This window comes from Rhinoderma darwinii, chromosome 3, assembly GCF_050947455.1.
Source record: "Rhinoderma darwinii isolate aRhiDar2 chromosome 3, aRhiDar2.hap1, whole genome shotgun sequence".
Classification (NCBI taxonomy): domain Eukaryota; kingdom Metazoa; phylum Chordata; class Amphibia; order Anura; family Rhinodermatidae; genus Rhinoderma; species Rhinoderma darwinii.
Window position 1 is genome coordinate 384,479,343 of NC_134689.1, and position 17,050 is coordinate 384,496,392.

The following is a 17,050-nucleotide window of genomic DNA, read 5'->3' on the forward strand; positions in this document are numbered from 1 at the left end:
GGCCCCTGGCAGTGGAGCGGGTGCCAGGCCTGGAGGGTCCCTTGAGTTGCTCTGTACCCTTCGCCTGTCTCGTGGCAGCGCCTTGGGGGTCAGGCATTCAGGAGGCCGTGTCCATCAGAACAGCAGTCACAGAGGAGATGACGTCACGGCTGGAGCCCCGCTGGAGCTCCAGAGGAGCGAAAGGACACTCTGCCAAGTGATGCCGGAGCTGAAGGCCCCGGCAACTCACCACTCCCGACAGTCCCCACTACACCAGGGTCCAACTCCAGGGGGCTGGATAGCCCCAGCCCGTCAGCCAGCCACGCCATCCCCCTCTCAGCAACCGCTGCACGGAGCTGCACTAACAAGGCCTCCATTGGTGACAAAACAGCGTAGCACATGTAAAACGCTGTCTACTCCTGTAATGGCGCCAACTGCCCTAACCACCCCTTATATAACCTATTGCCTCGCCTCGCCCTATAATCCCCCAGTCCCATCTCCTACCTCTCCCCTTAGGATTCTTTAACCTCTTCCGTACCTACACCCCTGGTCATGATGGCCTACCCCTATGGCCTTTGCCTGTGTCTGGCCTGTACTATACCGTGGTTTGTGGCACCTGTAGTTTCATACTAGTCAGCCTGGTAGACTTTCTAGGACTATGCTCATACACGGCTCAAATCCTGTTCACTGTCTCTTCCGAAGTCTTTGGGCAGCCCAGACTTAAAGGGGTTGTCCACTTTTGAAATACTATCAAGCACTACTAATTAAATATTTATTAAAGTATTTTTTAAATATACTTACCGTTTGAAAGTTTCAGATGTCTTCTAATTCCATCTAGTGTCATGTGACTCGGCCACCGTCTGAACTTTTCTCTTCCGCTGACGTCTCATTTGGTCTTCTTCAATCTTGATGTCACGGTCACAGGGTATGTGGACCCACTAGGCCGCTCTGCCGTAGCGGAGAGGCAACTGACCAGGTCTCAGTCTATACAAAAGTCTACAGCAGTTCGTAACACTCGGGTACCTGAACTAGTCCAGACAGTGGATATGGCTTCATCACGGATGGATGTCGGTGCAGCAGGTTGCGCCAAACATGGCGGGTAGTACAAGATGTGGCAGAAGACACCGGACGTGGCAGAAGTCACCGGACGTGGCAGAACACACCGGACGTGGCAGAAGACACTGGACGTGGCAAACGACAGAAGATGCAGTAGGACACGACTCCAACACTAGTAGGCACAGGAACAAGAACACAGCACGGGATACAGGAACAGGTCACGGATAACTGAAACGGGAAACACTAAAGGACCATTTGCAAGACAGACTTGGGATAAACTAACAATGCTCAGGCAAGGATCAGAAGGGCTGGGGCCTTCTTATAGACCAGGAAATCATGTGGGTTGATGGTGATGATTATTATTTTCATGTGCGCGCACTGGCCCTTTAAGAGCGGGCACGAGCATGCGCGCGCACCCTACAGGACACAGCGGACCGGAGCGGAAGTGAGCGCTGATGTCTCCTAGGAAGGTGATGGGGACCAGCGCTCACAGATCCATGGCTGCTGGCGTCGGGAGGTGAGTGAACCCGAGGGCCCGCGGCCATGGACGCTACAGTATCCCCCCTCTTACGCCCCCTCTACTTGGGGCCAGAGAAAGAGAGAAATTTCTTAATGAGAGCAGGAGCACTGAGGTTCTCTTTCGGCTCCCAGGACCTCTCCTCAGGACCAAACCCTCTCCAGTCCACCAAATAGAAAGTCCTTCCTCCTATCCTTTTTCAGTCCAGAATCTCCCTCATCTCGAACACATCAGAAGAACCGCTGGGAGCAACTGTGGAACTAGAAGTCTTGCTGTAGTGGTTCAGGACCACTGGTTTCGGGAGGGACACATGAAAGGAGTTGTGGATTCTGAGGGTAGGAGGCAGCCGCAACTTATAGGAGACAGGGTTTATCTGTTGCAGAATTTCAAAACGACCAAGGAACCTGGGAGCAAACTTGTATGAAGGCACCTTCAAACGAATGTTCCAAGAGGACAGACAGACTTTGGTACCCGGAAGATACTGAGGCGGCTCTCTTCTCTTTGTATCCGCTTTTCGCTTCATGCGATTGACTGCCAGCAAAATAGAGGACAGGGTCTGTTGCCAGATTTGCAGAAAGTCCCCAAATGCAGAGTCAGCAGCAGGTACCTGAGATACAGTCGACACAGGAAGAGAGAATCTAGGATGTTGACTGTACACAATGTAAAACGGAGAGGAAGTGGTGGACTCACTTGTGTGGTTGTTGTACGAGAACTCGGCCCTTTGAAGAAGCTGTACCCAGTATTCGTACTGTAAAGAGCTGAAGTGGTGAGATAATTCTCCACGATCTGGCTGATCCTCTCGACTTGCCCATTGGACTGGGGGTGATAAGCTGAGGAAAAGTCCAATCTCACATCCAGGAGTTTACAGAGGGCTCTCCAGAACTTTGAGGTAAATTGAACACCCCGGTCGGACACAATGTGAAGGGGCAAACCATGCAAGCGAAAGATGTGCTGAATGAAAAGGCTCGCCAGTCGGGGAGCAGAAGGTAGGCCGGTCAGTGGAATAAAATCTGCCATCTTCGAGAACCGGTCCACCACCACCCAGACAGTGTTGCATCCTGCTGAGGGAGGAAGGTCTGTGACAAAGTCCAACGCAATGTGCTGGCAGGGGGCATTGGGTACAGGCAGAGGTTGAAGCAGGCCGGCAGGCTTGGAGTGAGTAACTTTGTTAGAAGCACACACCGTGCAAGAAGAGACAAAGTCCAGAACATCTTTAGGTAGCGTGGGCCACCAGAAGTGACGAGCAATCAGGTCTCGGGTTTTACGAACACCAGCGTGCCCAGCTAGTTTAGAACTGTGTCCCCAGTGGAGAATTCTTCTCCTGTCTGCCAACCGAAGAAAAGTCCTCCCCGGAGGGATGTCTCTAACCTGCAAAGGATTAGCAGTGACAATGCAGGATGGGTCTATGATAGTTTGAAGGGACTCCACCGTGTCATCCGTCTCAAATGACCTAGACAGGGCATCGGCCCTCACATTCTTGTCAGCGGGACGGTAGTGGAACATAAATTGGAAACGGGTGAAGAACAGCGACCACCTGGCTTGACGGGGATTTAATCGTTGAGCGGACTGAAGACAGGTAAGGTTCTTGTGGTCGGTGTAGACCAAGATGGGGTGAGCTGCGCCCTCTAGACGATGTCTCCACTCCTCCAGAGCCAATTCGATGGCCAGTAGCTCCCGATCCCCAATAGAGTAATTGCGCTCTGCAGAAGAAAAAAGTCTCGAGTAATAGCCACATACATACTGCCTTTCCTTTGGAGCTCCTCTAGAACAGAAGCGCACCTGCACCAACAGAGGAAGGGTCCACCTCCAATGATGAGGCTGAAGTGAAGGCTTTCTTGAGGCTAATAAACGCGGACTCTGGAGTCCACACCTTGGTGTTCACACCCTTCTTGGTAAGGGTAGAGATGGGAGCCGTCAGAGATGAGAAGTTTGGAATAAACAGTCGGTAGAAATTGGTGAATCCCAGGAACCGCTGTATGGCCCTTAGGCCTTGAGTACCTGGCCATTCCGGGACAGACTTTAGTTTCTCAGGATCCATCTTAAGACCTTGATCCGAGATGATGTAGCCCAGGAAGGGCAAAGACCTCTTTTCAAAGGCGCACTTTTCCAACTTGGCATATAAGCGATTCTCCCGTAGTCGCAGAAGAACCTGACGGACATGCCTCCGATGGGTCATCAGATCTGGGAAGAAAATCAAACTATCATCAAGTTAAACTACAACACACATATAGAGGAGATCTTGGAAGATATCATTGACGAATTCCTGAAAGACTGCGGGAGTGTTTCACAGTCCGAAGGGCATCACTACGTATTCGTAGTGCCTGTCACGAGTATTAAATTCCGTCTTCCATTCGTCACCCCGGCGAATCCAGATTAGGTTATAAACCCCCAGCAGGTCTAGCTAAGAAAAAATTTGCGATCAAACAGCTTGGATATAAGTGGCAATGGGTATTTGTTCTTGACCGTGATCTGGTTGAGACCACGGTAGTCAATGCAGGGTCGAAGAGATCCGAAGCCGGCACCAGCAGGGGAGGAAGATTTTCGTATAAAACCCCTCTCCAAATTCTCCTTGATGTAGGCTGACATGGATAAAGTCTCTGGCAAGGAGAGAGGCTATACCCGTCCACGGGGAAGAGAAGCTTTTGGAACCAGTTCAATGGGACAGTCATAATTCTGATGTGGAGGCAACGTCTCAGCCTCCCGCTTGCAGAAGACATCCGCAAAACTGGCATATTGAGATGGTAAATCGGAGAGTGACTGAGGCAGAGGGGGCATAACAGGACAAACTTGCAGAATCTCTCCGGAACTCCTGTCAAGAACCGGGGCAGGTAGGTGAAGCCATGGCAGACCCAGCAGGATAGGATTGATAGCCTTAGGTAGTACAAGGAAGGCGATCTGCTCCGAGTGAAGAGCTCCGACCCGTAGTGTCAACGGCTCTGTGATGAACACAATCGGATCGGGCAATGGTAGACCATTCACAGAGGCAACAGCCAGAGGTCTCTCCAGAAGAACTGTGGGTAGATGTAAACGATCCACTAGATCCTGCTGGATGAAATTAGCAGGTGCTCCGGAGTCAAGATAGGCGGAGGAGGGATGTGACGTCTCTCCGGAGACGATGGCCACAGAAATCGATAATTTGGAAGAGGTTTTAACGTTTGGAGACGTTCCACCTAGAGTTGCCTCTCCAACCAACCCTAGGTACTGGAGTTTCCCGGTTTTTGTGGGCATTGGCACACAAAATTACCCTTAAGGCCACAATACATACATAGTCCAGAGGAGCGTCTGTGCTGCTTCTCTTGTTCAGACAACAGGACTCTGTCTACCTGCATGGGTTCTTCAGGTAGCGCACTAGGGGAAGGCAATAGTAGTCTCTGGACCGAGGGTGCTGGTCTGTGGACCCGGCTCTCCTGTCGAACCTCTTGAGTGCGCTCCCGTATTCTCCCTATATCAACCCGAGTGGCTAACAGGATGAGGGCATCCAAGGTAGAAGGAAGGTCGCGGGCCGCCAGTTCGTCCTTGATGTGAGAAGACAGTCCCTGCCAGAAGGTCGCCACCAGTGCCACATTGTTCCATGCCAGCTTGGTTGCTAGGGTACGGAAGGAGATAGCATACTCCCCTATTGCTTGAGGGTCAACAGAGTTGCTGCGGCAGAGGATGTTTGACCCGGCTCCTCGAACACGGCACAAAATGACTGCAGGAACAAGGCTAGGTCCGAGGATACAGGTCCTTGTTGCTCCAAGATTGGGTTCGCCCATGCGAGGGCCTTGCCAGCAAGAAGGGAGATGATAAATGCTACTTTGGTCTCCTCGGAGGGGAAGAGATGAGCCCGTAGCCTAAAATTAACCGTGCATTGGTTAATAAATCCTCTACATGCTCTGGGATCACCGTCATAGCGAGGAAGAAGAGGCAGAGGAACTGTGGATCCGGAGCAAACAGGAGCAACGGGCAGTGGTACAGCAACAGCCTCTGGAGGAAGAACCGGAGGTGGAACAGTGAGTAGATCCAGACGGACCATGATAGAATTTACAGCCTCAAGGAGTTGATGCTGACGTGTGCGAAGGTCTTGCATCTCCGACTGTATCGACTGCGGTCTTGGGCTGGCCAGCGGGTTCCATGGCCTGAGCGTACTGTCACGGTCACAGGATATGTGGACCCACTAGGCCGCTCCGCCGTAGCGGAGAGGCAGCTGACCAGGTCTCAGTCTATACAAAAGTATACAGCAGTTCGTAACACTCGAGTACCTGAACCAGTCCACACAGTGGCTGTGGCTTCAGCACAGATGGAGGTCGGTGCAGCAGGTTGCGCCAGACGTGGCGGGTAGTACAAGATGTGGCAGAAGACACTGGACGTGGCAGAAGACACTGGACGTGGCAAACGACAGCAGGTGCAGTAGGACACGACTCCAACACTAGTAGGCACAGGAACAAGAACACAGCACGGGATACAGGAACAGGTAACAGGGCACGGGTAACAACTGGAACGGGAAACACTAAGGGATCATTTGCAAGACAGACTTGGGATAAACTAACAACGCTCAGGCAAGGATTAGAAGAACTGGGGCCTTCTTATAGACCAGGAAATCATGTGGTTGATGATGATGATTATTTTCATGTGCACGTGCTGGCCCTTTAAGAGCGGGCATAAAAGTGCGCACGCACTCTACCGGACACAGCGGACCGGAAGTGAGCGCTGGCGTCTCCTAGGAAGGAGCTGGGGACCAGCGCTCACAGATCCATTGCTGCGGGCGTCGAGAGGTGAGTGAACCCGACGGCCCGCGGCTATAGACGCTACACTTGACTTCCGAACGAGCCCCTCTTCCGGTCTTCTTGCTTCTTCTCTTCCAAATGATGTCTTCTTCCCCTTTCACCTGTGCGGTCCGACCTAATTATATTTTTAACGCATGCGCAGTAACCTACAGTATTTTTCGCATTGGGCATTGAAAGCAATTTCATTGCGCATGTATAATATTACAATATTATTTTAGCTAATTTGATTTCGTTGGACTTCGGCCATACACCCGGGTCCGAGGCATGCTATAGGTTCAAAGCCTCCTCAATGCCCGCCCTGTTCTTTCTTTGATTACGCCTCAATGCGAGCATTATTTTATTTTCGTTCATGTTATTCCTCAGTGCCATTATCACTGTAGATACCATCTTTGCGTGGCATTGAGGTGTAATCTAAGAAAGAGGGCGGGTATTGAGGAAGCGTTAGACCAATTGGATGCCTCGTACACGGGTGTATGGCAGAAGGGAAGCGGAATCTAGAATGCTCAAATAATAATATTATTTTGCGCAGGCGCAATTAATTGTATTTAAAAGCGCAGCTGCAATGAACAGACTTTTAATGCGCATCCGCAATTAAATTGCTTTAATTGCGCATGCGTGAAATATTGTAAACAAAGATCAGGATATAAACAATACAGCCTAAGGCCGGATTCACACAAGCGTGTGCGTTTTGCGCGTGCAAAAAAACGTGGCGTTTTGCGAGCGCAAAAGGTCCATAAAAGCTCCGTGTGTCATATGATGCGTGGCTGCGTGATTTTCGCGCAGCCGCCATCATTATGACACTGTTTTTATGTTTGTAAACAGAAAAAGCATGTGGTGCTTTTCTGTCTTCATTCATAGTTTTGACTACTGTAGCGCGTGGCACACGGAAGTGCGTCCGTGTGCTGTGCACGGTTTTCACGCACCCATTCTCTTCGATGGGTGCGTGATGCACGAAAAACGGGCAAAGATAGGACATGTTGTGAGTTTTACGCAGCGGACAAACGCTGCGTGAAAATCACTGACAGTCTGAACGGCCCCATTGAGTAACATAGGTCCGTGAGACGCACGTGAAAATCACGCGCGTTGCATGGACGTATTATACGTTCGTCTGAATAAGCCCTAAAGCTGATTTAAATATATAAAATTGTGAAAGGCAGCATCTCTGTGTGTCTCTTTGCCTCGCTCACTCTGCTCCTGTTCCCTTCTCCCCTCTCCATAGGCTTCTATTGGCAGCTGTAACCTGATCACTCTGAGCCATCTTGTCTTAGGCCCCATGCACACGACCGTGCCCGCAATCACGGCCCGCGATTGCGGGCACGGCCGGCCGCTGACTGACAGCCGCATTTTCGGGCCGTGCTCCCATACAAAGTATGGGAGCACGGCCCGCAAAATGCGAAAGAACGGACATGTTCTATAATTCCCGGAACATTTCCACGGCACTGACACCCTTCCGTAGTGCTACGTTCAATGAAAGTGAATGGCTCCGTTTTTGCGGACCGCAATTGCGGTCCGCAAAAACGGAGGTTTTTTGCTGTCGTGTGCATGGGGCCTTAAGTTGGGGGGGATGCCTGATAAGTGGAGAAACAGGCATTTCGCTTTAATAAGATAAATTACAAAGTTTCCTATATTCGCTTGTGTTGTTGATTTGTGACCATATCAGGATAGCTCTTTGGTCTTTTCAAGGCACCCAAAATTCTTGTATAAGTAGAGAACCCCTGGTGATCGCATTACTAGGCTTCCCATTTTTACATCAAAGTGAGGACCTCTGCCATTATTGATTATGGTGTCCATCAGTACAATGCCTTTTATAAATGCAAACCCGCATCGTCACTGCAGATCTGGCAGCTGGAACTTCCTGCAATCAGCGGCTATCGCCGATGTGGCTGCACAATTCTCCTAAATGGATGGGAGACCATGTAATACATAATTATGGTGAGGGTATGTTCACACACTAAGCAAAAAACGTCTGAAAATACGGAGCTGTTTTCAAGGGAAAACAGCTCCTGATTTTCAGAAGTTTTTTTATCAAACTTGCGTTTTTCGTGGCCGTTTTTGGAGCTGTTTTTCTATAGAGTCAATGAAAAACAGCTCCAAAAACGTCCGAAGAAGTGACATGCACTTACCTTTCGTGGGCGTCTTTTTACGTGCACTTTCTGGAAAACGAGTCGTAAAAAAACGCCCCGTCGGAACAGAATGCCGTATTTCCCATTGAAATGAATGGGAAGATGTTTGGAGGCGTTCTGCTTTCGACCTTTCAGCCGTTTTTCGGGACGTTTACGGCCCGAAAAACGGCTGAAAACACTGCGTGTGCACATACCCTTAGTCCTCCAGAGTTGGAGCCATTCTTTGCTTACACTCTTTGGTCAGGCTGATAGATGGAGGAGTCCCTTCATGAAGTCTGTATGTCCTAATAGAGCATATGCAAAAAGGGTTATCCTGACGGAATATCAAAATTACTTAAAGTTTTGCAGGCAGTAGTCCCACCTATACTATCTAGTCTAATCTCCATGGGTGCTGTCATAGGGCAAATCAAAATTACTTACCAGTAATTGTTTTTTCTTGAGCCCATGACAGCAGCCATGGAGAAACCGCCTCCTCCTCCTCTGGACAGGAAACAGGAACTAGAATTCATTTAAAAAGGAGGGATCACCCCCAGTTGTTGGCAAGAACCGAGGACTAAATTCATGATTACTTTTTTTTTGTAAATTTTTCTACTATCTCTTATATTATATTTTTACACACCTCTATTAATAGCTATTATAAGCAAAAATGTGGGTGGGAATTGGCAGGTGCTGTCATGGGCTCAAGAAAAAACAATTACTGGTAATTTTGATTTGCCCTATGACCGCACCCATGGAGATTAGACTAGATCGTATAGGGTGGGACTACTGACTGCAAAACTTTCCTACCAAAGGCCAGTTCTTTATTTGATGAGAGCTGAAGCCTATAGAGCTTAAAGTACGCGGGGAAACTCCATGTGGCCGCTTTACAAATCTGTTCAATAGAAGCTCATGCTCTTTCTGCCCAAGAAGTAGCTACTGAGAAAGTGGAATGTGCACAAAACCCTAAAGGTGGCGTTTTACCCAAAGAAATGGACCACTTGTGTTGTGAAATTCCTCCTCTTTCTTATTTTTGGGATTTGCACAGAAGGAGGGTAACACTATTTCTTGAGATCTATGAAAATCTGTGACAACTTTAGGAGAAAGGACAGATCAGGAGATATTATAACTATCCTCCAGAATGTTAGTATATGGCCTATTTATGGTAAAAGCCCCGATCTCCCCCACTCTTCTAGCTGAAGTGATTGCCAGGAGAAAAGCCAACTTAAAGAGGCTCTGTCACCAGATTTTGCAACCCCTATCTGCTATTGCAGCAGATAGGCGCTGCAATGTAGATTACAGTAACGTTTTTATTTTTAAAAAACGAGCATTTTTGGCCAAGTTATGACCATTTTTGTAGTTATGCAAATGAGGCTTGCAAAAGTCCAAGTGGGTGTGTTTAAAAGTAAAAGTCCAAGTGGGCGTGTATTATGTGCGTACATCGGGGTGTTTTTACTACTTTTACTAGCTGGGCGTTCTGATGAGAAGTATCATCCACTTCTCTTCAGAACGCCCAGCTTCTGCCTGATCACTGCTGTGACGTCACTCACAGGTCCTGCATCGTGTCAGACGAGCGAGGACACATCGGCACCAGAGGCTTCAGTTGATTCTGCAGCAGCATCAGCATTTGCAGGTAAGTAGCTACATTGACTTACCTGCTAACGCCGAGGCTGCTGCAGAATCAACTGAAGCCTCTGGTGCCGATGTGTCCGACACGATGCAGGACCTGTGAGTGACGTCACAGATCTGCACTGCCAGAAGCTGGGCGTTCTGAAGAGAAGTGGATGATACTTCTCATCAGAGCGCCCAGCTAGTAAAAGTATTAAAAACGCCCCGATGTACGCACATAATACACGCCCACTTGGACTTTTAAACACACCCACTTGGACTTTTGCAAGCCTCATTTGCATAACTACAAAAATGGTCATAACTTGGCCAAAAATGCTCGTTTTTTAAAAATAAAAACGTTACTGTAATCTACATTGCAGCGCCTATCTGCTGCAATAGCAGATAGGGGTTGCAAAATCTGGTGACAGAGCCTCTTTAAGTGAAAGATTCTTAACAGATATTTCTTTAATGGGTTCAAAAGGAGGCTCAGTGAGAGCTGATAAAGCGGTATTGAGATCCCAAGGAGGGGATTATACTTTTAAAGAGGGGCTGAGTCTACAGGCTGCTCTCAGGAACCTTTGAACCCTAAAAATTGTCTGTACTTTTATCCAAAGGACAGGCAACAGTACTAGGGATGATGGGGGTGTCCCCTCCTTTTAAATTAATCCTAGTTCCGGTTTCCTGTCCGGAGGAGGCGGTCTCTCCATGGGTGCTGTCATAGGGCGATAGGGAAAAACCCTTTCAAGGCGTTAATGAACCATCACATGCATGATGCATGGAAAGTAGTAAATGAAGACACACACAATCCATGAAAAGATCAGCCAGTAGCAGCTAGCCTACTTGTTAACAGTGTCCAATCAGCAGAAGATTTTTTTCATATTGTATGGTATTATGTACGAAGAAGTAAGCTAAATAGTTTCGGAAGATAAAATTACTTATTAATTTACTATGCATATTGAGGCTCAAAAAGCCAAGCTTAATTTAAAAGGTGGAGCTTCACTTAACCAAACTCAACTAGTAATTTCTCTCTAAATAAGGAAAGTGACATTTCCAGAGTGCGCTTAGCGTGTCAGATGCTATTTAGGGCATGTTCACACGCCCTATTTACTGACGTAATTCAGGTGTTTTACGCCTCGTATTACGCCCGAACAAACGGCTCCAAACCGTCTGCAAACATCTGACCATTGAATTCAATGGGTCTTACGCTGTTCTGTGCAGACGGGCTTTTTTCTTACGCGCCGCTGTCAAAAGACGGCGCGTAAAAAGATGCCCACCTCAAAGAAGTGCATGTTACTTCTTGGGACGTAATTGGAGCCGTTTTTCATTGACTCCAATGAAAACCAGTTTGAATTACGTCCATAAAAGACGCCACGAAAAACGCGTGCACTTGTCAAAACGTCTGAAATTCAGGAGCTGTTTTCGCCTGAAAACAGCTCCGTAATTTCAGACGTATTTGGTGTTGCCGTGTGAACATACCCGTACTATTGTCCGCATTAGATAGTTTTGTAAAAAATGGATTGCTACAGAGTATTAGGCAACGTTATTTCATGGTTGTTACCCATGGACCTGCGTTTTGGCCCTGCTTTTCTTGTATTAGCATCAGAGTGGAGAGTGAAGACCTGTCCTCTCCTGCATTACACAGACAACACATCGATATGAATAGGCATTGTGTAATGCTTAATCTCCCCTGTGGTGGCGCTGCAGGGAAATTGAACACTTAAAGAGGCTCTGTCACCAGATTCTCAAATCCCTATCTCCTATTGCATGTGATCGGCGCTGCAATGTAGATAACAGTAACGTGTTTTTTTTTTTTAAAACGTTCATTTTTGGCCAAGTTATGAGCTATTTTATATATATATGCAAATGAGGTTTGACATGGACAACTGGGCGTTTTTTTTTCGTTATGTCCAACTGGGCGTGTATTGTGTTTTTAACTGGGCGTGTTTACGTGTATGACGCTGACCAATCAGTGACCAGTCAGCATCATACACTCCTCTACATTGATTTACACAGCAACGATGTGCAGCCACATACACAGAGATTAACGTTAATCAAGTGTCCTGATAATGAATACACATGAAATCCAGCCTGGACGTCATGTGTATTCAGAATCCTGACACTTCTGACTCTTTTCTTTGAGATTTCTAGCAAGGGAAACGAAATCACGCGAGATTACGGCGGTAAAGGAGATTTCGTTTCACTTGTTGGAAATCTCACAGAAAAGATTCAGAAGTGTCAGGATTCTGAATACACATGACGTCCAGGCTGGATTTCATGTGTATTCATTATCAGGACACTTGATTAACGTTAATCTCTGTGTATGCGGCTGCACATCGCTGCTGTGTAAATAAATGTAGAGGAGTGTATGATGCTGACTGGTCACTGATTGGTCAGCGTCATACACGTAAACACGCCCAGTTAAAAACACAATACATGCCCAGTTGGACATAACGGAAAAAAAACGCCCAATTGTCCATTTCAAACCTCATTTGCATATATATATATAAAATAGCTCATAACTTGGCCAAAAATGAATGGTTTTAAAAAAAAACAAAAAACGTTACTGTTATCTACATTGCAGCGCCGATCACATGCAATAGGAGATAGGGATTTGAGAATCTGGTGACAGAGCCTCTTTAATACCCGGTTTTCCCACACATTAAAGCTGATACCTGGGGTTCCCAGCAGGGGGACACTGTGATCAGCTTATTGTGAAAGGACCATTCTAACAAGTAGCGATTGTCTAAACTACAGAACCCCTTTAAGTTGAATGATGCCCTGTGAGTGGACCTCCACCCCTTATACAGTGCATAATATTGGTCAAATAAAATTTTCTTACAGTTCAAGGGACCTTCAAGAAACAACATTATGACTTGGTCACCACTCCGTGTGTCTCCTTGTAGCGTAGGCTTGGTTCAGACACTGTAGATGCCCTTGCTATTACTTGAAGTATTTGTGGTGTCTGGGTGTCCAATGCATTTTGTGCCCTACAAATGCCTATAACATGTTAGGGAACTTCAGGTCCCGTTTTGCTTGCTCTCTCTCATTTTCTTTGCACAGCAGCGCTCCTGGCGACTCACTGTGCAGGCACCTGCAACAAAGCTCATTCACCTAAATGGAGTGGCGTTGCAATTCCCAGCACAGCGAGTGTAGTGCAGGAAAAAGCAGATCACAGATGTCGAAACCCCTGAATGTTATGACATATCCTAGCACATGCCAGAACATTGAACGATTATTATTGAATAAGTGTAATTTTTATTTTTTTTAAAAAAAGGAACAAGACTATAAGACAAAAGGCAAAGAACATTTTATTGTATTTGACAGGACATGACCGTCTGATGTAAATAAATACACCAGAATAGAAAGAATCATTAACCAACAACATTAATCACAAATGTTCTGGCAAATTCAGTTCTGCAATATCAGTACACGTATATTATTTTATGTACTATCCTCTAACATGTAGTCTCAAAAGTGCATCATCACACATAGGTTTACATTAGGTTTGCTGGATGAAATGAACAGTAGCTTTGTTACACAGCAGCAGTGATGTAAGCAGATGTGATGTCATCATTGCTTGTAACTTTTAAAGATCCTTTTGTTGGGGATTCTGGGCCATGAACTGAGTGGTGGCCACTGGTTTTCCGAAGCGGAAGCGCAATGTGAATGAATCAAGGTCAAAGTTACCTGGAACAGAGGAGAATATTAGCATCTTGACCTTATTAAATGGGTTGTTTCATGAGGACAACCCCTGTCCATATGCCCCGGTCCAGGACCTCCTTCTATGACCCAGAACATAGAGCTTCTCCATAAGAACAGCTACAACTCTGGTTCACTGGGCATGTCCATACATCACATGGTTGGACTTTCATTTCAACGACCATAAAAAAAGCAACAAAAAAGGCCACAAACCAACAGGCAGTTGCATGTAGTGCATTTTATATTTTACCATAGACTTGCTTTTTATTTATAGTTGTTTAGACGTCATAGAGGAAGGGTCCCATTCTCTGAACGCTCAGCAAGAGTGTCTCTCACACTGGAGGACTCCGTGCAACCATGGATGCATGGTCACCCATTAACTTGACATACAGTATACGTAGAGCGTAGAAGGGGTTAATATTGTTACCTCAGACAGAAGAAACGGAGAGTGTGGTGGGGATAATACACTTTTTTGCCATCCCTGCATTTTTCAGGAAATTCAATTAATATTATGGCAGAAGCACAAAAGATTAATGGGGCAGCGCACAGGTGGGCGTTGTTAAAGCCTGGATTGTTTTGTTCCTACAAGAGCCTCTAATAGTCCTGAACATAACTGCTTCATCACCTCTTTATTATGGGACCAATGCGCAACAACTTTCCTTTAAAAAGTGAACCCCAAAAAATTACTCAATTTAATTTCCTGTCTTGCGATTTCTTAAGAAATCGATGAGCAATGGATTTTTGGCATTACCCTTTTGCCATCCTCATTAAAAAAAAAGTTGAGCTCCCTACCCATACATCCGCACGCAAGGTCACAGCTCTACACAGTCTCTATTCTCCCACTGGTACCCCAGACCAGCGGACAGCAGAAAAATCCTGACCGTATGTATATTCGGAAGAGTGAGTGTAGTAGTAAATTCTAATCCTTACAGGTACTTTGATTCAGTTACTGAGGAGATAACGTACCTCGAAATTTCTCCTCAGAAGACAGAAGAGTAGGAGAGGAACCTGGAGGCTGCAGATACAGACGGATTTCATATCGATGATATCCAGTGTTTGCAGGGGGTGAGGGACCATTGTAATCTGATTAGAAAAATACGTCTTAGATTAGAGTCCTGTAGAGGCGTCAGAGTTGAACAGAAAGTTTACCAGACATATAGAACATATATGCAGATGCTGTTGATGAAAGCACATCGAAGCACAAATATACATCTACAGGTATACAATGATTAGAAGACATGCAATACAGCAAGTGCATCAACAAAAGTGAAAACAATGCCACGAAAAAGACATGTGGTGAGGACTATGGATAACGGAAAGTACTACCATCTGACTGTCACATAGACGAACACGGGCATGTGTGCAGACCGAGTGATGTACGGCGATGTTAAATAATGTTATATTGTAATAGTTCCAACGTTACGGAAATGGCGATACCAGTTATGCTATTTTATTTTTAAGCTAGCAGGGATTAATAGGAGCACATGGATGGCCGATGCAATGTCCCAGGGGGCCCGCCCCGTTTCTAACGGCTTAGATGCCACAGTCGCTTTTGACCGCTGTTTCAAGGTGTTAAACGAGTGGGATCCCACTTATTGCATTGAAGTGTCGGCTGTTTTAAACAGCCTCCATGCTAAACTTATGGAGTGGGCTCAGCCCGTGGGCCCGCTCCATACTACCCCACCCGACCTCTGCCATATATACGCGGTAGATGTTGGGAAGGGGTTAAAAGTTACATTCAAAGCAACAGTTTTATCTGATCCCCAGTTCCTCCTTCACCTTCTTGTAGTACCTGCAAGTATCACTGAAATAAGGCACCACAATAATCGCTGTTCTGGCAGGCTGGAGATCATGGTGTCATAGGACAATCATTTCTGAAAGCAAATCTAGAATATGTTCAGGTGCCTGCCAGATCAAGAGCAAAAGTGGTGGCACCATGAACTATTACATGCTAAGTGGTTGCAGCTTTCAGTTTCCAATGGCCCCCTGAAAATTGGTAACTGAAATCGGATCGGTTGCTATAGGCAACTGCACCACTTTTTGCGATTACCAGTTTTGATAAATCTCCCACATTGTGTTCCATCCAGAGGTTTTCTTCACCATCCAGATTTACCTGTTATTACTCTTCCTTTAAGACTTTGTCCAGACAGAAGATCCTGACCCTGAAAAAAAATAGACAATATGAGGAGCTGAATAATTTGTGTTCCGGAGTAGATGTTGGTTTAAAACAGGGAAACACAACAGTTTTTGGACAGAGAACCACACCAGCTTGCACTATTAAAAGGAGGTCACAAATAAAATTTCAACATAAGGCCTTGTTCACACGGTGCTCAAATAAAAAAAAATCGTTGTGTAAATGTATCAAAAACGCTAGCATTTTTGTAAAGCACTTTTTAAACTACAGACGTGTTTGACTTTTTTTTCCCGTTGTGTTTTTGACGAGTTTTGTGCGTGCTTTTGGAGTGTGTTTTTGGTGCGTAGTTAAGACTCCAATTGACTATGGGAAACAGGCGCATTTTTGGCGTGCTTTATGTGCCAAAGAATTGACCCGACGCTTCTTTTTTTACGCGATGTCTTTCTTGAACACACTGTATCGCGGTGCACTTTCCTATTGATGTCAATGGGAAGCTTATATCATGTGCTTTTACTTGTTTTTGGCACGTTTTACGCGCCAAATACACGCTGCGTGAACAGGGCCTAATATATACAAAGCTAGATGGTGACAGGATCAAATGTGATCTCATCCTGTTGTAGCAAAAGCCGTATGTCGTATCTATCTACAAATAGGTGAGATGAAATGTGGCCCTGCTTGAATGCCCCATGGTAACAGTGGACCATCCCACAGCTGTGGCATCACATATGTGGCTGCAAGCAACAGACAAAAGCATAACCCTAGCCTAAATGCGGTTGGTGTTACTATGAGGGTATGTTCACACGACAGCGTCCGTAACGGCTGAAATTACGGGGATGTTTTCAGGAGAAAACATCCCCGTAATTTCAGCTGTAACGGCATGTTCAGGCGCTTGAACGCCGCGTCAATTACGCGCGTAATTGGCGCTGCTTTTCATTGGAGTCAATGAATAACGGCTCCAATTACGCCCCAAGAAGTGACAGGTCACTTCTTTGACGCGGGCGTCTATTTACGCGCCGTCATTTGACAGCGGCGCGTAAATATACGCCTCGTATGAACAGACAAACGTCAGCCCATTGCTTTCAATGGGCAGATGTTTGTCAACGCTATCGAGGCGCATTTTTCGGACGTAATTCGGGGCAAAAACGCCCGAATTACGTCCGTAATTAGTGTGTGTGAACATACCCTAACCAGC

At 46.5% G+C, this 17,050-nt stretch overlaps 1 protein-coding gene across 5 annotated transcripts in view; it reads right to left on the minus strand.

Annotated features, from left to right (window-relative positions):
* Positions 1 to 13,315: 13,315 nt before the first annotated feature.
* PEBP4 (phosphatidylethanolamine binding protein 4) overlaps positions 13,316 to 17,050 on the minus strand; it is a 120,882-nt gene continuing 117,147 nt past the window's right edge. For all 5 annotated transcript variants that reach the window (XM_075858880.1, XM_075858879.1, XM_075858882.1 and 2 more), the window contains exons 5-7: positions 15,838 to 15,886; positions 14,691 to 14,807; positions 13,316 to 13,712 (exon numbers count right to left, since the gene is read on the minus strand). In XM_075858880.1, the coding sequence (XP_075714995.1) occupies positions 13,612 to 13,712; positions 14,691 to 14,807; positions 15,838 to 15,886 (267 nt within the window). In that variant the 3' untranslated portion in view covers positions 13,316 to 13,611. The remainder of the gene's footprint in view (positions 13,713 to 14,690; positions 14,808 to 15,837; positions 15,887 to 17,050) is intronic.